The following is a 22,373-nucleotide window of genomic DNA, read 5'->3' on the forward strand; positions in this document are numbered from 1 at the left end:
TTCTAAGCAGACCCTCGTTTGAAGATCTGAGGTTCCAATTTGGAGTGTAAGGTGAGAGGCATTCAGAGATATAGGATGGAGCAGATTATTGAAGGCTTTGTAAACCATCAGCAGTATTTTAAAGTCAATTCTAAATGGCACCGGTAACCAGTGTAGTGACGCTAAGACTGGCATGATGTGCTCGGATTTTCTTTTCCTAGTTCAGATTCTGGCAGCTGCGTTCTGCACTCGTCTTTTTTTGGGTGGTCCTGAGAGGCGTGCTTGACAGCAATCTAGTTGACTAAACACAAAAGTGTGAACTAATTTCTCAGCATCTTGCAAAGTTATAAGAGGTCTAACTTTTGCTATATTCCTTAAGTGAAAAAAATGCTGTCCTAGTAATTTGATTAATATGTGATTTAAAATTTAGGTCCGATTCAGTAGTTACCCCTCAATTCTTTACCTCTGTCTTGACTTTTAATCCTAATGGATCGAGTTTATTTCTAATATCCTCATTATATCCATTTTATCCAATCACTAAAATTTCTGTTTTCTCTTTATTTAGTTTGAGAAAGGGCGGCACGGTGGCACAGTGGGTAGCGCTGCTGCCTCGCAGTTAGGAGACCTGGGTTCGCTTCCCGGGTCCTCCCTGCGTGGAGTTTGCATGTTCTACCCATGTCAGCGTGGGTTTCCTCCCACAGTCCAAAGACATGTAGGTTAGGTTAGGTCCCTAGTGTGTGGTTGGTGTGTGTGTGTGTATGTGCACACCCTGCGGTTGGCTGGCACCCTGCCCAGGGTTTGTTTCCTGCCTTGCGCCCTGTGTTGGCTGGGATTGGCTCCAGCAGACCCCCATGACCCTGTAGTTAGGATATAGCGGGTAGGATGATGGATGGATGGATGGATGGATGGACAGTTTGAGAAAATTACTACTCATCCTCTCAGAAACACAAGTAAGACATTGGGGTCAGTGAACCAAGAGAGTCGGGGTCATCAGGCGCTACTGATAAATACAGTTGTGTGTTGTCAGCATAGCTGTGGTAGCTCACGTGAGATAGTCTGACCTCATGGACCTAATTTGTGGAACCACCTGTAAAGCACACTAGACATAACTAAAGCCCTTCCCCTTTTCCAACGTAAAATTCAAATGACATGCATAGTAAATGAAATCAACATTAAAGCAAATAAATTGCATAAAATAACGAAAAACCAGTAAGTCATGACACTTTGAACCCCAGCCAGGGGAAACACAACAACAACTGGTTCCATTTCTTTTGGTTTTCCCAATTGGAGCACAGGCAGGTCAGGTGACTTGCTCAGGGTCCCAAAGTGTCAGTAGTGGAATTTAAACCCACAACCTCGGGGCTTGAAGTCCAAAACCTTAACTGCTACGCCACACTGCCTGCACTGTGTCAGTTGCTGTGGTGCTTCAGTGTGCCTGGAGTTCAGTACTTGCTGGGTTCTCAACAGTTCAAAATAAACACACAAAATATGTAAAGAGAAAGGTCCCACAAGAGAGGGGATAACTGTAAACCCCTGGCTTGTAAAGAGAAAGCAAATTACAACCAAGAATACTTGTCGGGGTCATCAGGTGCAACTAAGATTTTTGTTTTCTCCTTATTTAGTTTGAGAAAATGGCTCCTCATTCACTCAGAAACATAAGTAAGACATTGGGGTCAGTGGACCAAGAGAGTCGGGGTCATCAGGCGCTGTTCATAAATACGGTTGTGTGTCGTCAGCATACAGTAGCTGTGGTAGCTCACGTTATGCCTTGAGATTATTTGGCTTCATGGAAGCGCTTTATTTCACCCTTAGCCACTATCTTGGTGGCAAAGGCCTCGCGTGCCAAAGTTTAGGCACAACATTTAGTTAACCCTTTAGTTACCTTCAATTCTTACCCTTATTGTTACAGTATAACTTCATGTAAGTAGTATGTGCTTATATTAGACTGTAAAATTATATCATGTATTGGTTCAAATTCTATAGTTTCCGTCACATTCTTACTTTATGCTTTAATTCTGCGCAAGATGGGCTTGAAGAGCCGGAGCGTCGGAAGTTGATGAGCTTTGCATGTGTGCCACCCTGCAGCGCCAGCCGTTCCGATGAGCTTGTCAGTTCCTGCGGCTCCTGGCGTATTGTGAAGGACTCGCCTGTGCCTCTGTTTGCAGAAGCCTTCCTGATCCTTATTTACCAAGACAAGCGGAGAAAATCCAACCTGATTTAAGCCTATTAGCCAGCCATTCAAAAGGCTTAATTACATTACATGTTTCAGTATGAACAAATTGATCCTAATTCGGGTTACTAATTAATTCCTGCCAACATTATCTATACTTATGGCTGCTTGAGGATTTCAGAGCAGTAAGCCATCTGTACCAACTCCCCGGAGCCCACACGCTGAATAAGGTACACGGCCTTCCACTGGATTTCTTCAAATATACGTGCGATTCTCGTTATCTGTGGGAGTTACGCTCCCGAAAATCCCTCAAGGGGATATGGAAACTGCGGATACTGAAGGCATTGAGCCTACTGGAAAATGCCGATAGGTTCCGTCAGGCCTCCTTCACAGTAACACTAAGGCTACCCATTGCCATAAGCACATCATTTCGTAATTAACCAAAATCAGCTAAACTCATTACAACGCCTTCCTTTCCATGCATCGTCGGGTCAGACTCAGGACCGACGGAGGGAGATGGAGTCGGGCGGATGCGCCGGCCCTCTGCTCTCGAGGCTCGGTAATGGTTTTTCCACGGAATCCTTGTTTCGACTTTTACTTCCTCTGGATGGCCAAGTTTGATCGTCCTTTTTTTTGAGGGGGCTCCACCTATGGCCCACGAGTGACCACGGCAGGACCGATCATGAGGACCTCACCGGAGCATCCAGTTGCTGGTGTGTACGTTGAAAACTCAACCACGGATCCTAACGTACGTCACCATGCGTCTCATGTCAATGGAGGCCAATGCGAAAGGCAGATAACACTCTGGCGTGGCTTCACCCGGAGTAATGTGTACAGTTCGTTTAGCATTAAAGAAATTCAAACATTGCTGCCCCATACTCTCGTCCTGACCTTGATGACCCTTTTTGCTCCTTTAGCCTGAAAACCTTCTGTACTACAGCATGGATGAAGACTCCAAGATCATGATCAGCGACTTTGGCCTCTCCAAGATTGAGGGCTCTGACAGTGTGATGTCCACAGCCTGCGGGACGCCGGGTTACGTTGGTAAGAATGCGTTTTTTTTTTTTTCCACAACTGTTGCATTTTACGCTTTGGATTGCTGGCGAAGGAAGTTTGTCCTCATCGTCAAAATGTAAAAAAATAATAATAAAAAAATTGTATTATTTATTGGGTTATTATTGTCCCAATGATGTTTGGCTTAGGATGCATGTGGTTATATTCTTGCCAAACAATATGCACATGGCTAATTTGCATACCAGCCCCTCCCCTTCTTCAGTTCTGCTGGGCGTGTCTTCTCACATGGCTGCCTCTTCCACTCAGTTCTACACAAAATCTGCTGTTTTATTAAGTAGCTTTTTATATCTTTAAGAGGATCTGAAAGAAGAAGAAGAAGAAGATGGGCACCTAATCACCATGCAAATGTCTTTTTTTTCGTTTCCTCTCACAGCTCCTGAAGTTCTGGCTCAGAAGCCTTACAGCAAAGCGGTTGATTGCTGGTCCATTGGAGTCATCGCCTACATCCTGTGAGTAGATCTGTGTATCTGCAGAGATCAGACTCCCTTTACAAATTAGTTCTGAACAGATTAGCAAAAACTTTTTTTTTAAATTGCAAGTGCCCAGGAGGACGGATGGGCATCCCAGCCAGGACTGAGCAGGATTTCTTGCCAGTCTGGGAAGCCATAATGGAAAGGATGACCAGATTGAGGACACTACCCAGTCGGGTCACCTTATAATTCCAATTCTGGCTGGGATGCTTGAAGGAAGGGCTGACTGGTGAGAGCTGGAGGTCCAAGAGAACGGATGGGCATCCCAGCCAGGACTGAGCAGGATTTCTTGCCAGTCTGGAAAGCCATAATGGAAGGATGACCAGATTGAGGACACTACCCAGTTGGGTCACCTTATAATTCCAATCCTGGCTGGGATGCTTGAAGGAAGGGCGGACTGGCATCCCAGCCAGGACTGAGCAGGATTTCTTGCCAGTCTGGGAAGCCATAATGGAAGGATGACCAGATTGAGGACACTACCCAGTCGGGTCGCCTTATACTTCCAATCCTGGCTGGAATGCTTGAAGGAAGGGCGGACTGGTGAGAGCTGGAGGTCCAGGAGGACGGATGGGCATCCCAGCCAGGACTAAGCAGGATTTCTTCCCAGTCTGGGAATCCATAATGGAAAGATGACCAGATTGAGGATACTACCCAGTTGGGTCGCCTTATAATTCCAATCCTGGCTGGGGTGCTTGAAGGAAAGGTGGACTGGTGAGAGCTGGAGGTCCAGGAGCAGTTCATCCCCCAAACGCCCAACACCTAAATTAATAGGTGGCAGCATATCATGCAAGTAGTCCCAGTTTGGACACCCGCAAGTGCTGCATGGGAACTGGAGTCCAGAAGTGCAGTCCTGTAGGGGTCCTTGGTGGAGGGGAGGACCTCCCTGGTTTCCATACGACCCAGAATTTGCTTCCAACAAGCCACGTCATGCCACCGGAAGCACTCCCGGGTCCGCCACCGTACCTCAAGGAGTCAGAGTAGGGAGTCAGCGGGCAGAACTCACTTAGTGGGTGGAAGGAGATAAGAAAAGGCATCAGTTTTGTGATTGTTATTATTCCATCTGCTTGGATTAAAAATCTGTTTATTGAACCCGGAGTTGTGTTTTGGGTGTTGTGTGTCTGGGGTTTGGGGGTCTTGGTGGCGCCCCCTACTTCTCACAAGATCCAGCTAATTTGGATTTTGCTCAGCTGACCCAGCTGCTGGACTTGAACCGGACCTCAAGGTTGCTAACATTAAATGGTGACACAATTGTCTGATCGTGACCCATTAAAGCCTATTTGTGACCTTTTCTGTTCTTTACAGGTTGTGTGGCTACCCCCCGTTTTACGACGAAAATGACGCTAAGCTGTTTGAACAGATTTTGAAAGCTGAATATGAGTTTGACTCTCCGTACTGGGATGATATCTCGGATTCTGGTAAGGGCTGGAATGTAATGTGCAATTCATAAGCGGGGTCTTAGTGGTGCGGTGCTTAAGATGGCCACCTCGGGGATCCGGTCAGCTGGTTTTTTGAGTTCCTGCCTGAGTGGAGTCTGCATGTCCTCCCTTTGCCTTTGTGAGTGTCCCACCCACATCTCATATGACAGGAATGCCAGAATGGTCCTGGGTGAGTGCGAATGGGTGTGTGTCAGTGGGTCTAGTGACGGACGGGCACTAAATCCCTCCATGCCCTCAATTATACTGTGTGAAATGAGAGCACAAAAGACAATGTGAGGGTCGGTGTCCCAGCAGAAACCCCTTTTCATGAAAATCTCTGGAAGGCAGAAAAGGTAGCACCAGTGTGCAGAACTCAGTAATGGCATTTATCCAAAGAACACAAAAAGGGCTTCAGACACACAGAGCTCCGTTCTCCTGTGAAACTGCTGCACGAATGAATGCCAACATCTGGTGGTGGTGGACCTGCGTATACAGTGCTGGGAATGGGTGGGGCAGGGCTTGTGACGTGGAAGGAAGTGACATCAGCGGTCCTCCATTCTCAAGGGATCAATTGGGAAACACTGGTTAGTGAGGGTGTCACACCCTCATCTTTCCCCGTTTTGGTCTTTCCACCCAAATCCTGTCAGAGGCTCCCCATGCCTGTGTATCTGACAGCCACCACCCCTCGGACCCTGAATTAGGTTTCATTGATTTAGTAACGTTGTGTTATTACTCGAAAGCCTGTCTTCAGTTTGTGAGATTTTTATTCTTACTTCTTTTTTTTTTTGTTTGCTACCCTGCAGCCAAAGACTTCATCATTCACTTAATGGAAAAAGATCCAAGAAAGAGATACGCGTGTGAGCAGGCGCTGCAGCACCCCTGGTACGGCCATTTCTCTTTTATTGGGATGATGTTGAGCACACATGAACAGCAAACACACGCCCAGCATGACTTCTAATTTCTACTCCCGTTCGGGGTCGCCACAGCGGATCATCTTCTTCCATATCTTTCTGTCCTCATCATCTTCCTCTGTCATCCCCAGCACCTTCATGTCCTCTCTCACCACATCCATAACCCTTCTCTTAGGCCTTCCTCTTCTCCTCTTACCTGGCAGCTCTATCCTTAGTACCCTTCTCTCATTATACCCAGCATCTCTCCTCTGCACATGTCCAAACCAAAGCAATCTTGCCTCTCTGACTTTGTCTCCAAACCTGAGCGGACCCTCTGATGTCCTCATTTCTAATCCTGTCCATCCTCGTCACACCCAATGTAAATCTTAGCATCTTTAACTCTGCTACCTCCAGCTCTGTCTCCTGTGCCACCGTCTCCAGCCCATGTAACATAGCTGGTCTCACTACCGTCCTGTAGACCTTCCCTTTTACTCTTGCTGATACCTGTCTGTCACACATTACTTCTCCACCCATTCACTTTTTCACTTCTCTTCCATAATCCCCATTACTCTGTACTGTTGATCCCAAGTATTTAAACTCATCCACCTTCACCAACTCTACTCCCCTCATCCTCACCATTCCACTGACCTCCCTCTCATTCACACACATGTATTCTGTCTTGGTGGTCCTACTGACCTTCATTCCTCTCCTCTCTGGAGCAGATCTCCACCTCTCCAGGGTCTCCTCAACCTGCAGATCACAATGTCATCAGCAAACATCACAGTCCATGGGGACTCCTGTGTAATCTCATCTGTCAGCCTGTCCATCACCATTGCAAATAAGAAAGGCCTCAGAGCCGATCCCTGATGTAATCCCACCTCCGTCACTCCCACCACAGACCTCACCACTGTCACACTTCCCTCGTACATATCCTGTACAACTCTTACGTACTTCTCTGTCACTCCCGACTTCCTCATACTTCCTCATACTTGACTTCTAAACTCTATTAGATGTTTAGATTCAGTTTTATTAATGAAATGCTTCACTTAAAAATTATATTTTTGAATACGTTACATATGCCATGTGGTTTGTAGCGATAGCTGGCAAAAAATTTTCATTTTGTGTATTCATGCAGAACAGACATAACAAAGTTTCCAATAGAATAGACCTCTATGGTGACTAAAGCTAGACAAGAGCAGATAATATCAAAAACATTCTTGAAAAATCTTGCGTTACTCGTGTTACATAATCCAGAAGTATTGCTCAAAGCATCCCAAATGCACATCTTTTTATTAAAATATTGTTAACCGGAGCCATAACTTTGCCACCTTACACATTAGGAAAGTGAGATGAAGCGATCGACCTCATTTCATCATTAGGGTTGGGTTCAGTGCCATTTACATTTACTTATTTAGCTGATGTCTTTATCCAAGGCGACTCATAACATTTATGATTCAATTGTCATGAAATAGCCAAGTTCAAAAAGCACAGCTGGTATAACACTTCCATTGTTGCCCACTAGAGGGCGAAGTGCTCTGAGTAGAATGCCAAAGGGCTGAGACAAATCTTTATAAAAAGAAAAGGTGTTATCTTCACAAAGGCCTGTGCAGGCACAGAGCCACGAAGAGCACACGGAATTGCTTGAAAGAGTAAAACACATAAAACAGAGTCCCAGTACAGGGTCCAAAAAATGGAAATGAAGACGGAGCAGAGGTTCAAAAACAGTCAGTTACTTAGTTAGCCAATAAAAGGTGTCATTTTGCTTGACCTCTTGCTACATTCATAATGGGTAACACGGTACAACACCCTAGTACTACAGTTACACAAATCCAAAGACAAAGTCGAGAAACATGGCACAGGTTTGATATATCAAGGAAATCAAAAGGCAACGGCAAAGAGACAGATACTCACAAGAGCTCTCCATGCCAGAGCGTTCAATGAACCTTAAATAGGGTGGAGATGGACAGGTGGCTCCGCCCCTTGTGGGACCACCCACAAAGCACAAGGGACGTAACTAAAGCCCTTCCCCCTTTCCAACATACAGTGCATCCAGAAAGTATTCCCAGCACATCACTTTTTCCATATTTTGTTATGTTTCAGCCTTATTCCAAAATGGATTAAATTCATTTTTTTCCTCAGAATTCTACACACAACACCCCATAATGACAACGTGAAAAAAGTTTACTTGAGGTTTTTGCAAATTTATTAAAAATAAAAAAATTGAGAAATCCCATGTCCATAAGTATTCACAGCCTTTGCCATGAAGCTCAAAATTGAGCTCAGGTGCATCCTGTTTCCCCTGATCATCCTTGAGATGTTTCTGCAGCTTCATTGGAGTCCACCTGTGGTAAATTCAGTTGACTGGACATGATTTGGAAAGGCACACACCTGTCTATATAAGGTCCCACAGTTGACAGTTCATGTCAGAGCACAAACCAAGCATGAAGTCAAAGGAATTGTCTGTAGACCTCCGAGACAGGATTGTCTTGAGGCACATATCTGGGGAAGGTTACAGAAAAATTTCTGCTGCTTTGAAGGTCCCAATGAGCACAGTGGCCTCCATCATCCGTGAGTGGAAGAAGTTCGAAACCACCAGGACTCTTCCTAGAGCTGGCCGGCCATCTAAACTGAGCAATCGAGGAAGAAGGGCCTTAGTCAGGGAGGTGACCAAGAACCTGATAGTCACTCTGTCAGAGCTCCAGAGGTCCTCTGTGAAATGAGGAGAACCTTCCAGAAGGACAACCATCTCTGCAGCAATCCACCAATCAGGCCTGAATGGTAGAGTGGCCCGACGGAAGCCACTCCTTAGTAAAAGGCACATGGCAGCCCACCTGGAGTTTGCCAAAAGGCACCTGAAGGACTTTCAGACCATGAGAAAGAAAATTCTCTGGTCTGATGAGACAAAGATTGAACTCTTTGGTGTGAATATCAGGCATCACGTTTGGAGGAAACCAGGCACCGCTCATCACCAGGCCAATACCATCCCTACAGTGAAGCATGGTGGTGGCAGCATCATGCTGTGGAGATGTTTTTCAGTGGCAGGGACTGGGAGACTAGTCAGGATAAAGGGAAAGATGACTGCAGCAATGTACAAAGACATCCTGGATGAAAACCTGCTCCAGAGCGCTCTTGACCTCAGACTGGGGCGACGGTTCATATTTCAGCAGGACAACGACCCTAAGCACACAGCCAAGATATCAAAGGAGTGTCTTCAGGACAACTCTGTGAATGTCCTTGAGTGGCCCAGCCAGAGCCCAGACTTGAATCTGATTGAACATCTCTGGAGAGATCTTAAAATGGCTGTGCACCGACGCTTCCCATCCAACCTGATGGAGCTTGAGAGGTGCTGCAAAGAGGAACGGGCGAAACTGGCCAAGGATAGGTGTGCCAAGCTGGTGGCATCATATTCAACAAGACTTGAGGATGGAATTGCTGCCAAAGGGGCATCGACAAAGTATTGAGCAAAGGCTGGGAATACTTATGGACATGGGATTTCTCAGTTTTTTGATTTTTAATAAATTTGCAAAAACCTCAAGTAAACTTTTTTCACGTTGTCATTATGGGGTGTTGTGTGTAGAATTCTGAGGAAAAAAATGAATTTAATCCATTTTGGAATAAGGCTGTAACATAACAAAATGTGCAAAAAGTGATGCGCTGGGAATACTTTCTGGATGCACTGTACAATTCGAATGATGTGCATAATAAATGAAATAGACATTAATACAATTAAATTGCATAAAATAACGAAAAAATCCAACAAGACATGACACTTTGAACCCAGTCAGGGGAGACGCGCTGGCTGAAACATGACAACAATTGGTTACGTTTCTTTTGGTTTTCCAGTTGGCACACAAGCAGGTCAAGTGACTTGCTCATAGGGTTACAAAGTGTCAGTAGTGGGATTTGAACCCACAGTCTCAGGGTTTGAAATCCAACACCTTAACCGCTATGCCATACTGCCTGCACTGTTTGTGTTTTGTTTGTGAATTTCCCCTTGGGATTAATAAAGTATCTATCTATCTATCTATCTATCTATCTATCTATCTATCTATCTATCTATCTATCTATCTATCTATCTATCTATCTATCTATCTATCTATCTATCTATCTGTTTCAGCAGCTGTGGTGCTCCACACAAAATATGTTAAAAAAAAAATCAATGTTCCACAAGAGGGGGGATAACTGTAAACCCCTGGCTTGTAAAGAGCAAATCAACAAAGAAGATTTATTAGAAAATTTTAAAAAAACAGTCCGTAAAGAAGCAAAAAGGATTTGGCTAAAGGGCAATCCACAACAACCACATCCAGACATCCAAAACCAAAGACAGAGGCGAAAATCAGAAATCAAGAAAAGCAAAGGATAGCTGGCACTCACTACACAGAAGTCTCGGAACTCCTCCAAAGAGCATACAATGAACCCCAAGGAACTCGCTTTCCCAGCCTGCTTTTAGAGCCTGGGGGCGTTTCCTTAGTGATGAGGTAAGGGTGGCCCCGCCTCTTGAGGGATCCATAGTAGAACATGATTGCACGCATAGAAACTAAATGAATAAATAAGTAGAAGGAAATTAATAGAAAATACATAATTACACAAATAAGAAATGGATAGAACGATATTAAGGGAAACAATTGAAACCAATGAACAAAAAAAAAATTTGCATCAAAGCCAGGGAAGGAACCCTGGCTAAATAATAACAGCACCAACCACAGTGACGCGTTTTAATATTGTTTGAGCTTTATGGGTCCCTAGAGCCTCACAAGGAAATGCAAATGTGCAAACTGTACATCAACCACAGACTCAAAAACGTACTTAGACAGGCCAGCCATCTGCTATGGCCGTACATGTAGTCGCTGAGGTTTGGGTTAAGGTTAGACTGATCTGGGCTGACTTTTCTGCGGCTACTAAATCAGAACTTCAGGTGAATTTTATCCTGAGGATTTGCTGTTTCCTGTGCTTTCGACACTCGACAGCCAGAGTATTGATTTTCTTTTGTGTTTTACAGGATTGCAGGAGACACTGCTCTGGATAAGAACATCCATGAGTCAGTCAGCGCTCAGATCAAAAAGAACTTTGCCAAAAGCAAATGGAAGGTGAGTTTGTTGATCGCGAATGCCTATGTCTGCCTATCTGTCTGTCTGTCCGTTCATCGGCACGAAACAACTCGCCCCTCCCACCATGGGCCAATGTGGCTCGGATGTGGCCCACCTTATTCTTTAAAGATATTTGTGGAGACAGTTCAAATTTGTCGTTTGTCGATATCACAAACCAATCAAGCTTCACGAATTTATAACATTTCAAAATTTCCAGACGAAAGGCAATTGGTGAAACTGGGAGACGTTCGGTGCAACTGCAGCTAAGAGCGGGTTTACTGTTTCAGGTTTAACCTTGAGAGTGGTTGCTTGAATTTGTATATTTTGCGTATTTTTGCTCTTTTACTCGTCTGACGGCCGCTCGGATGTCCAATGTAAGACGGTGCACCAGAATCGCTCACACAGCAGCGCCCTCTCCTGTTGCTTTAGGGAAGTAAACTAATGGAGGGCACAAATAGTCACTTCTCTGGAAAAAAAATGGAAGACGAACAAACACAGTTATGTAAGCATATCTAAGATATCTCATATCTTATTATTATAAAGAGCTTGCTTTATCTTAACTTATGGCTAAATAGCATTTGAACTCATCAATAGCACAGGAAAGGCGCAGCTTCCCTAACTGATATAAACACGGGAAGGGTTTAAAAATGGACAGTGGTGTGTGTGGGGAGGGGGGGCTTAAGCCCCTAATCTTTGGCACCCAGCCCTACCCCAGAGGGTAAATACACAAACAGTCGTGGCAATCCCCTGATCGTCTTGCCCATTGTGTGCCATTCGTATTCCCACTTGTGGCCACCAGGGGGCAGCATTGTAGCACCCCAAACTCCAGACACAAACGCACGGACACAAGTCTCTGTATGAACAAAAGGTTTAATCTTGGGAATATCGCCACACAGGTCTCCAAAAGGCACAAGGAAACACAAAACACTCTTCAATATTTGATTTATTATTATTATTATCACGCTTATTTTAACTTCACGTATTTGTTGTCTTGTACAAATCTTGTAATTGATTTTTAACCCACTTCCTATTGTCCAAATGAATTTTGCACACTTACTCATTTCCGATGACAATACATGAATCAATAATCAGTTTCACTAATTGATCAATTAATCCATGCTAATTAAGAAATGAAATTTTCATATGAAGAATAGTTCAAGATTTCACCAATAGATTGTAGTAGTAACGGATAGGAATATTAAAGGAGGTGTTAAAATATTAATTACAAAATTATACTAAAACAAACCCAAGACTAAAAAGTTGAAAATAATATACAAATAAAAAATGCTTTTTAAAAACCACGCTTCTATTAAATTAAAAAGTGTACTAAAAAATAAAAAATAAGTCTCTCATACGTCACTCATAAAATAAAAGTGTGGGCATTCAAAAAACTTTTCTTAAAATCTTAGCAAAAGCGCCCACCTTTTATTTTACGAGTGATGTATGAGAGACTAATTTTTTACTTTTTAGTACACTTTTTAACTTAATATAAGTGTGGTTTTTAAAAAACATTTTTTTATATACAGGCAATCCCTGGGTTACGTACGAGACGGGGACTGTAGGTTTGTTCTTAACTTGAATTTGTATGTAAGTCGGAACAAGTCCATTATTTTAATAAATGCAATTGTTGACCGACTGTAACCAAGTGCTCTGCCAATGAATGACGGAGTGTCACCTCTCTCTGACCTTTTTATTATTTCTACTTTATTTTGTCTTCTTTACTGTATCACCAGCACTTACCCCTCGCCAGCACGTCTGGTGTACTGACGAGAGACGACTTCCTGCTATGTGTGTAACAGTACAAGCAGACTTGCTATTGAGAATGAATGGGGGCGGCGAGGGGCGATTCACCACCCGCCCAGCACACAGTCACCCCCACTTGCATACAGTATGCTGCCTTCAGCATCCACCCACCGAGAACGAACAGGGTGCGGCCAAAGGCGGGTAGAGAATTGCCCAACACCGCCCCCATTCAACAGGCAGCCACCCGAGGCACACCACAAGGCTGCCCACCGCTGCCCCATTCACCCTCAGTGGCATCCATTCAGCCACAACCGGGTCACCGCATACAGCATCACCAGCCGACCACCGAGAACGAATGGGGCATCCGTTTGAGGGACACTGCAAAGCAGTGAAATGCCCCCCTCCGCCCCATCCAGCCTCCGTCCAGTCAGGAGCAGTAGCTGCGGCGGCGTGGTGGGTGGGCAGCGAACCGCCCCCCTCCACCCCATCAAGCCTGCACAAGAGCGCTTGCTGCGCACCCAGCCGCCCACTGAGAATGAATGGGGTGCAGCCCCCACCACCCCATTCATCAACCGGAGCCACCCGAGGGACTCTACATTGCGTGAGCAGCGAAACAGCCCCCTTCCAGACACCGCTTGCAGCATCCCCAGGCCTAAGATGGCGGAGCGGCAGTTACTGAAAAGCCCGTGTCGCGCCCCCCAGACAGATGAAGGAGCAGCTGCGGCCCCGTTTGTAAGTCGGATGTCGGATGTCCGTAACTTGGGGACTACCTGTATATATTATTTTCTTTGTGCTGCATTTCAAACTCCGTTGTAAAGTGGCGTTAAAAAAGTGCCAATTTAATGTCGTCTACTATCATATGGGATTGCATTCTGTTATCGCTATTACTTTTGAATATGACGCAGTGTTACAAAACAATTTCATAAACAAAAATGTGAGCACCGACTCTTGGATAAAGTAAATAAAAAATGTAAAATGCTCCCACTGTTATTTAGTCGGCGACAGGGCGGTCTTAACAGCATTATGGGTAAAGTAGTTACAGCATACATAGATTAGCATGGGGCCCCCGGGCAACTGCTCAGCATGCCCATGCGCTAAGACGGCCCTGGTTGCCAAACGCACCTGAAAGTTATGCCATGCCAAAGTGGTCAAACTTGTTAGCAACTGTTGAAGAAAATAAAATTGAGCAAAGCTTGATGGGATTTAAAATAAGAGCTCCTCCATTAGCGGTAACTCAGCAGTGAGCAGCTGAGCTTTGAGTCGGCCAGTGTGACGTTAGTAAAGGTTCAAGTGAGGGGCCGAAGAGGAGTCAAGGGGAGGAAGGTAACATATGGACAAGCAGGGTAGCCAACCTATCACTGCACATGACATTTAGAGATGGCATCTCCAGAAGTTATTGTGATGAACAAGACGTGCCCCCCACGCCCCCCTACGGTTCACAATATGCAGAACGAAAACCACGGTTCACACCCTTGAACAGTGACGTACGAGTGTTCAGAAGCTCTGATCCTACCCTCTTCTTCACCTCTCTTTTTTGTTTCCTTTTCCAGCAAGCGTTTAATGCCACAGCTGTCATTCGCCACATGAGGAGGTTGCAGTTGGGGACCAGCCAGGAGGGTCCTAGCCAAAACACTCCGACCAGCCCCTGTCACGGTGAGCTGCTCGTACCAGAAGATGATGAAGAAAATGGTGAGCATCTTACACAGGGGCAGTTTAGCTAAAGCCGTCTCAAAGGTAAGACTTGGATTGTCTAACAGAGGGTTACACAGGAGCACGGGGATGGGGCGCCTCATGTCAGCATTCTGGGGAAGTGTACAGCGCCCTTCGAGAGTAGTCACTCCCTCGGACGTTTTCAGATTTTATTGATATGCAACATTGAATTCCAGTGGATTACACAGAGACCCTTGGAATGAGTGGCCAAGTAGAGTAGTAGACAGGAGGACTTTAGGGACCTTCTAATCTCGACTTGATGTTATTTTACAAGAATTAAGTGGACAGGACTGGCGAGCTCTGTTGGGCTCAGTGGCCTGTCCTCATCCAGATTGTTCGAATGTTCTAATTTGATCAAAGGAAAATGACTCTTTAATGTGAAAGTGGAAGCAGATGTTGGTAAAGTGGTCTAAATTAAGTACAAATGGGTTTATTGTGAGAGGAGTGGTGTTGAAGCAGATTAGGCAGCATGGGCACCCTCAGCCCCAAAGAAGGCACTCGGAATCTCAGGACAGGCAGCAGATGACTTGAGCCCCCAGCAGTCCGTGAGCTAACCCTAACCTAACCCTAATTTCCCATCATCTGCTTTACAGGGTTTCTAATAATAACCTCGTTCTGCACCTTTTCTCATAACAATCGACTGTCATCATAAACTTTCTCATAACAATTTACCCTTCACTATCTGTTTCTTCATGAAACTCCCTTTGGCTTGAAGGACATACGAGGGCAATCCCAAAAGTAAGGTCTCCTATTTTTTTAGAAATACAAACAACCGTTTATTTTCTATAATGTTTACATCATTTTAAAGGTTAAAGACTTATTTGTTTTTCTACATAATCGCCATTTCGGTCGATGCATTTTTGTAGACGCTGTGGTAGTTTTAGAATGCCCATGTCATACCAGCTCGCCGCCATGTCCTTCAGGAAGCGTTGAACCTCATCTTTCACCTCTTCGTCGGAGCAGAATCGCCTTCCAGACAAATGTTCTTTCAACCTAGGGAACAGGTGGTAGTCACTGGGTGCCAAGTCCAGACTATAGGGTGGGTGGGTGATGAAGTTCCAACCGCCGATTTTTACGCATGTTTTCCTCAACCTTTGCAACTGTCTCATCGGAAATTGACAGTCTCCTGCGCGAACTTCGCACTTGGCGGTAGCGTTCAACGGGAGCTCCATTTTCAAGGGCTGCCAAGCCAAGATTGAGCATCCCAGTGAAGCCGCACATGCTTGTTTGGGAGTGGAGGAAGCACCAATCACAACAGTGTGGCCAACATCCGTACGAATAGTTTCTCTACGTTCTCACCGCTTTGGAGACCTTACTTTTGGGATTGCCCTCGTATTTGCCACCTGGAGATGAGTATCACCTCGTCACTCCTTGTATTATCGTAGTATTTCCCTCTACTTACCCTTTACCTGTTTTCTCAAGGGTAAGTGTACTCGTCAAGTTCGTTATTGGGTTAGTCTACTGTTGCACTTTAAGATTAACACACACATGCATAGCAATACGCATACACACAAACCCTAACCACAACAGTGCCCCATGAATGACACACACACAGCTGATTAACCTCTAGCACTTTAAACCACACAAGTGCTTTAGGAATAACACAGCCCGTCACTCTCTCAGCACTTCAAGAGGCTTCCTTATTATCGGCACGAACAACATACGACGTTTTAATGATATCTCAGACCTAAATATTACTTTTGGTCTACAAGAATACATTTAAACATACAAAGACTCAGCATTCCTGACTATCAGCCATTTATCATCCAAAAATGCCTTACTTGACATCCTGTTCCCTACTATTGGGTGGAGCTCTCATCCTCGGCCTTAATAAACCTCGCAGCACAGAGCGTATGGCAAACCTCCAGGTGCTCAGAGAAATCGACCTTATTACTTCATTCACTCGAGACATCAAGACAAAGCATAGAAAGTTAAAAGCAGCATGATATTTATTACAGGAATAATAATAATACCACTGGAACAAAGAATAATGGAAAATAGGGCTGATAGTAAAGTAAAGTCTGGATATACAGTTAGGTCCATAAATATTTGGACAGACCACATTTTTCTCATTTTGGTTCTGTACATTACCACAATGAATTTGAAATGAAACAACTCGGATGCAGTTGAAGTGCAGACTTTCAGCTTTAATTCAGTGGGGTGAACAAAACGATTGCATAAAAATGTGAGGCAACTAAAGCATTTTGTGAACACAATCCCTTCATTTCAGGGGCTCAAAAGTAATTGGACAAATGAAATAACTGGAAATAAAATGTTCATCTCTAATCCTTGGTTGAAAACCCTTTGCTGGCAATGACAGCCTGAAGTCTTGAACTCCTGGACATCACCAGATGTTGGGTTTCCTCCTTTTCAATGCTCTGCCAGGCCTTTACTTTCAGTTGCTGTTTGTTTGTGGGCCTTTCTGTCTGAAGTTTAGTCTTCAACAAGTGAACTGTCTGCTCAGTTGGGTTAAGATCAGGTGACTGACTTGGCCATTCAAGAATTTTCCACTTCTTTGCTTTAATAAACTCCTGGGTTGCTTTGGCTGTATGTTTTGGGTCATTGTCCATCTGTATCATGAATCAATGTGACTGCATTTAGCTGGATTTGAGCAGACAGGATGTCTCTGAACACCTCAGAATTCATTCGGCTGCTTCTGTCCTGTGTCACATCATCAATAAACACGAGTGTCCCGGTGCCACTGGCAGCCATCACACTGCCTCCCTCCACCGTGTTTTACAGATGATGTGCTATGCTTTGGATAATGAGCTGTTCCACGCCTTCTCCATACTTTTTTCTTGCCATCATTCTGGTACAGGTTGATCTTGGTTTCATCTGTCCAAAGAATGTTTTTCCAGAACTGTGCTGGCTTTTTTAGATGTTCTTTAGCAAAGTCCAATCTAGCCTTTCTATTCTTGAGTCTTATTAGTGGCTTGCACCTTGCAGTGCACCCTCTGTATTTACTTTTATGCAGTCTTCTCTTTATGGTAGACTTGGATATCGAGACGCCCGCCTACCCCCTGGAGAGTGTTGTTCACTTGGTTGGCTGTTGTGAAGGGGTTTCTCTTCACCATGGAAATGATTCTGCAATCATCCACCACTGTTGTCTTCTGTGGACGTCCAGGTCTTTTTGCGTTGCTGAGTTCACCAGTGCTTGCTTTCTTTCTCAGGATGTACCAAACTGTAGATTTTGCCACTCGTAATATTGTAGTAATTTCTCGGATGGGTTTTTTCTGTTTTCGCAGCTTAAGGATGGCTTCTGTCACCTGCATGGAGAGCTCCTTTGACTGCATGTTGTCTGTTCACAGCAAAATCTTCCACATGCAAGCACCACACCTCAAATCAACTCCAGGCCTTTTATCTGCTTAATTGATAAGGACATAATGATGGACTTGACCACACCTGCCCATGAAATAGCCTTTGAGTCAATTGTCCAATTACTTTTGAGCCCCTGAAATGAAGGGATTGTGTTCACAAAATGCTTTAGTGGCCTCACATTTTTATGCAATCGTTTTGTTCACCCCACTGAATTAAAGCTGAAAGTCTGCACTTCAACTGCATCCGAGTTGTTTCATTTAAAATTCATTGTGGTAATGTGCAGAACCAAAATGAGAAAGTTGTCTCTGTCCAAATATTTATGGACCTAACTGTATATAGTAGCTATACGCATACACCCCGAAACTCAGCAGTGCCCCATGAATGACACACACACAGCTGGTTATTCTCTAGCACTTTAAACCACACAAGTGCCTTATGAATAACACAGCCTGTCACTCTCTCGGCACTTCAAGAGACTTACTTATTATTATCATGAACAACATACAGTGTTTTAAAGATATCTCAGACCTAAATGTTACTTATGGTCTCCAAGAATACATTTAAACATACAAAGGCTCCGCATCCTTGACTATCGGCCATTTATCAGCCTAGAGTGCCTTACTTGACATCCTGTTCCCTACTGTTGGGTAGACCTCACACCCTCAGCTTTAATAAACCTCACACCATGGAGCGTATGGCAAACCTCCGGCTGCACCAGGTGCTCAAAGAAATCTAACTTATTACTTCAATCACTCTATAGAAATTAAGACAAAGCAGAGAAAGTTAAAAGCAGTGTGGTATTTATTACAGGAATAATAATAATACCACTGGAACAAAGAATAATAGAAAATAGGACTGATAGTAAAGTCTGGGTATATATAATCTTTAGAAAAAGCTTGCGAAAAAAGAAGAGATGACAAGGATGAATGTCACAGGCGGCTTGTGATCTCGCACTCGTATCTGTTCATGGTGCTTTTCAGATGATCAGATGGAAACGGCTTCACGTTGACGTCTGTTTGTTCTCCTCTGACGTCTTCGTCCTTTCTTCTTCCACCCTCCTTCCTTACTCACTATGTCGCTCCTCAGACGAGGCATATCTATTCTAAAATTCTACTGGGGGGTTTTGCAAGATGTGATTGTTAGACATTCTGATTGGCTGGCTGTCAATATGAAGAATGAATTTGTTGTCCTTTTTCCCAAACAATAAAACTTTTTATGTTCTCAAAGGTAGCACTATGTCTTCCTTTCCCAGGCTATAAAATAATTAGATGTCCACCCTTTCTCAGGTTATAAAGTAATTGAGCCACCAGCATGTCTTCCTTTCTTTGTTGGAATAGCCGTTTTAAAAGTGAGATATAACTGGGAAGAAGACATGCTTTGATTTGTCCTGAATGAAATAGAAACCAAAATGTACAGATTTTGTACCCCACAACAATCCTCCCTAATCCTAAACTGTTAAAGATCGAGGGCCTTTGGTTAATTCGTTCTCACCACTACTTTGGACTCAGTAGAACCCACCTGTGAAAACTGAACTGCTTAATTAATAATTCAATTAATGTTTACTTGTTGCACTGGCATCTCTTAAGGCTGACATAATAGACAGCCGTGCCAGGTAGGCAGTAGCACGCAGCTTCACTGATAAGGGCTACGCTGCAGACAGCTTGGCATGGTGCCTCTTGACTACTTGACATAATAGTACACGTCCTTAACAATTAATTCTTCCATCCATCCATTTTCCAACCCGTTGAATCCGAACACAGGGTCACGGGGGTCTGCTGGAGCCAATCCCAGCCAACACAGGGCGCAAGGCAGGAACCAATCCCGGGTAGGGTGCCAACCCACCACAGACAATTAATTCTTACATAGTTTAAAACTGGTTTAATATACTCTTCTGTAACTTCATTATTATTCATAAAGAGGAACAGACATATAAACTTAAGTGCTCCTTCAACCTACACATACCCTACACCCTAACCCTAATTTCAAACCTTAAAGTCCATATTAAAAATTTAATGGGGGACCCTGATGTTACGGGTCAACCTGCGTGGAGTTTGCATGTTCTCCCCGTGTCTGTGTGGGTTTCCTCCCACAGTCCAAAGACATGAAGGTTAGGTGTATTGGCGATTCTAAATTGTCCCAAGTGTGCGTTTGGTGTGTGTGTGTGTGTGTATGCCCCTTGCGGTGGGTTGGCACCCTGCCCAGGATTTGTTCCTGCCTTGCACCCTGTGTTGGCTGGGATTGGCTCCAGCAGACCCCCTTTGTCCCTGCGTTAGGATATAGCGGGTTGGAATATGACTGACTGACTGACCCTGATGTTAATTAGTGCTTTTTGGCCCCATTTTTTTTATACGTACCCCTACCCCTTTTCTAAACTTAAAATCAATAATACCAGCCCTAATTTTAATATTAACCCTAATGTTAAATTAATATTGGGGGGCCAAAACTTAACCCTAAAAACCCAGAAAAAAATCTTTAAAATTTTTTTTTATATATATAGTGCCTTTCTTTGCATTTAATATTGTGAATAAGGCGCTATATAAGCGCCCGACCTGGCACAGATTCACACTGAGGCACGTGTAAATGGAACAGAAATCTTTTCTTTTTCTTCACCTGTGGGGCACGTCTTCCCCGTGAACCCCACAGGTATAACACAGTCCCAAAGCACCTTACTATCAACACAGCAATCCTTCTGCTGGCACCACCACTCCTAACAGGCAATCTCATCCTCTTCCTCCTGATTCTGGCTCATTAGTGGTGGATGCTGGCCCTTTTATAGCCCACCCGGAAGTTTTCCAGGTGCTTAATCACCTGTGGCTAATTGCACCTCCGGACGGGGCTGTACAGATGTCCAGGTTGGCTCCGGGATCCATGCAGCACCCCCTGGCGGCCATCCCAGATCCCCACAGGGTTGTGGAGAACTCCATCTCCCAGGAAACCCTGTGGGAAACTGAAGCACCATCGTCAGCCAGGGAGGCTGCCACCAAGCGTCCCAGGGAAGGTAGTGAGGAGCCCATGGCTGATCCCCCGGACCATATACAGCAGGGGCTTCCCGACCAGGCATGAGACCCGGCTGTCCATTACAATATATACTGTATATATATATATATATATATATAAATAATTAGCACTGATTTGGGCTATGACTGTTTTTATCTGTTTCAAGGCCTAGCATAGTGATGTGTTAAATACTAAACCATGTCTATCCTGTTAATCCAAATAGCCTTTTTAAATGTTTAAAGGCCTTCATAATAACCTTTAATCATTGTAGTTGAATTATCCACCACTAGATGTCACTGTTTCACCTTTCTTCTAAGAGGAGGATGTACTAATCCATGTGTTATTCCAGTAGCCACCACTGGATGTCAGTATACTTCAGCTTCTTCTAACCCCGTGTCCTCTTGTTCTTGTCCCTCCATAGGATCACATTGTGACAGCAGCTGTTCAAAGACGTCGGACCTCGATGGGCTACCCAACTGCACTTACAGCTGCCATCATGCCAGCCGGGTCTGAGTGGAGAGTTATTATTCTGACAATCATTATCACTGGAGCCCAGAATCCCAGTCTGGCCACAAATTCAGAGTTGCACCAGCACCCTCCAGGAGGGAAGGGGTGGGGTGGGTTATTGGGCTGATGTTAAACGTATCAATGAAAAAGGAGGCTTTTTGGTGGCAGAAAAGTTGTGGATGGGAGGTCCTTGGGTTTGTACTTTTTATTTTTTTTATTTTTTAGTACTTATTTCTTTTCTTTGGAAACACAGGTTTCTCTCTCGTGTTCATCTGAATTGCCGTCATTTTATTTTCTCCCTAATGGTGTATTTTTACAGGTATCTTTGAAATCAGGGGCTATAAAGCTGATCAGGGGTTCTGTCGGTTTGAACGTATGGATGCTTTGGGGGTAAGCGGAACGTGAAAGCCGCTGGTGAGTTTACCAGTGTGACCCCCCCCCACCCACCCCTCATTCTGGCTCCCAATTTGATTAAAGGGCAACTGGGGGCGGAGTCTTTTGGTTCAGCCAGCACATTTGTATTTGTCATTGGCTGTGTGGCGGGTAGGGCGGTGGGCCCAAAGGCAGCCCCCCCTGCACCCTTATCAAGAGCACAGTAGATGATCTCTGAGTTTGGAGGCTGATACATGTGGTTTTATTGTATCCAGAGCATTTTTTTAATCTTCTTCTATATTTTAAGTGCATTTAATATTGTATTAAAATGATTGGGAATGTGAATTTTGTCCTTTTGTTCTTTTGCAGCCTCTAAACTAAACTATTTTCGGTGTTGATGCCCCAGTGTCTCGAGGGCAGCTGTTTTGTTCTTATTGCTGCTTTGATAACTTCTTGATTCAAGTAGATGTAGTAAAATATAATCTTTTATATTTGGGCAAAAAAAAAAAAAATTGACAATGTAAGTTTGGTTTCGTTTTTTTCCAACGTTTACCCAAATTACACAATCAGGGGGATTTAGGGGTCTTTTTTGACGGATGGTTCATGTCGGGGATTCCATTTGCTTTTGCGGCAACTTTAAA

The 22,373-nt window shown here is 44.3% G+C and overlaps 1 protein-coding gene across 2 annotated transcripts in view; it reads left to right on the forward strand.

The window, feature by feature from the left end:
• Nucleotides 1–22,077, forward strand: part of camk1b (calcium/calmodulin-dependent protein kinase Ib) — a 216,418-nt gene extending 194,341 nt beyond the window's left edge. The window contains exons 6-12 of one of the 2 annotated variants that reach the window (XM_028824645.2): nucleotides 3,067–3,193; nucleotides 3,597–3,672; nucleotides 4,996–5,108; nucleotides 5,912–5,990; nucleotides 10,998–11,085; nucleotides 14,379–14,562; nucleotides 21,275–22,077. In XM_028824645.2, coding sequence (XP_028680478.1) covers nucleotides 3,067–3,193; nucleotides 3,597–3,672; nucleotides 4,996–5,108; nucleotides 5,912–5,990; nucleotides 10,998–11,085; nucleotides 14,379–14,549 — 654 coding nt within the window. In that variant the 3' untranslated portion in view covers nucleotides 14,550–14,562; nucleotides 21,275–22,077. The remainder of the gene's footprint in view (nucleotides 1–3,066; nucleotides 3,194–3,596; nucleotides 3,673–4,995; nucleotides 5,109–5,911; nucleotides 5,991–10,997; nucleotides 11,086–14,378; nucleotides 14,563–21,274) is intronic. The other variant, XM_028824644.2, reaches the window with a different exon arrangement.
• Nucleotides 22,078–22,373: the final 296 nt, after the last annotated feature.

Source organism: Erpetoichthys calabaricus, chromosome 18 (assembly GCF_900747795.2).
Source record: "Erpetoichthys calabaricus chromosome 18, fErpCal1.3, whole genome shotgun sequence".
Lineage (NCBI taxonomy): Eukaryota > Metazoa > Chordata > Cladistia > Polypteriformes > Polypteridae > Erpetoichthys > Erpetoichthys calabaricus.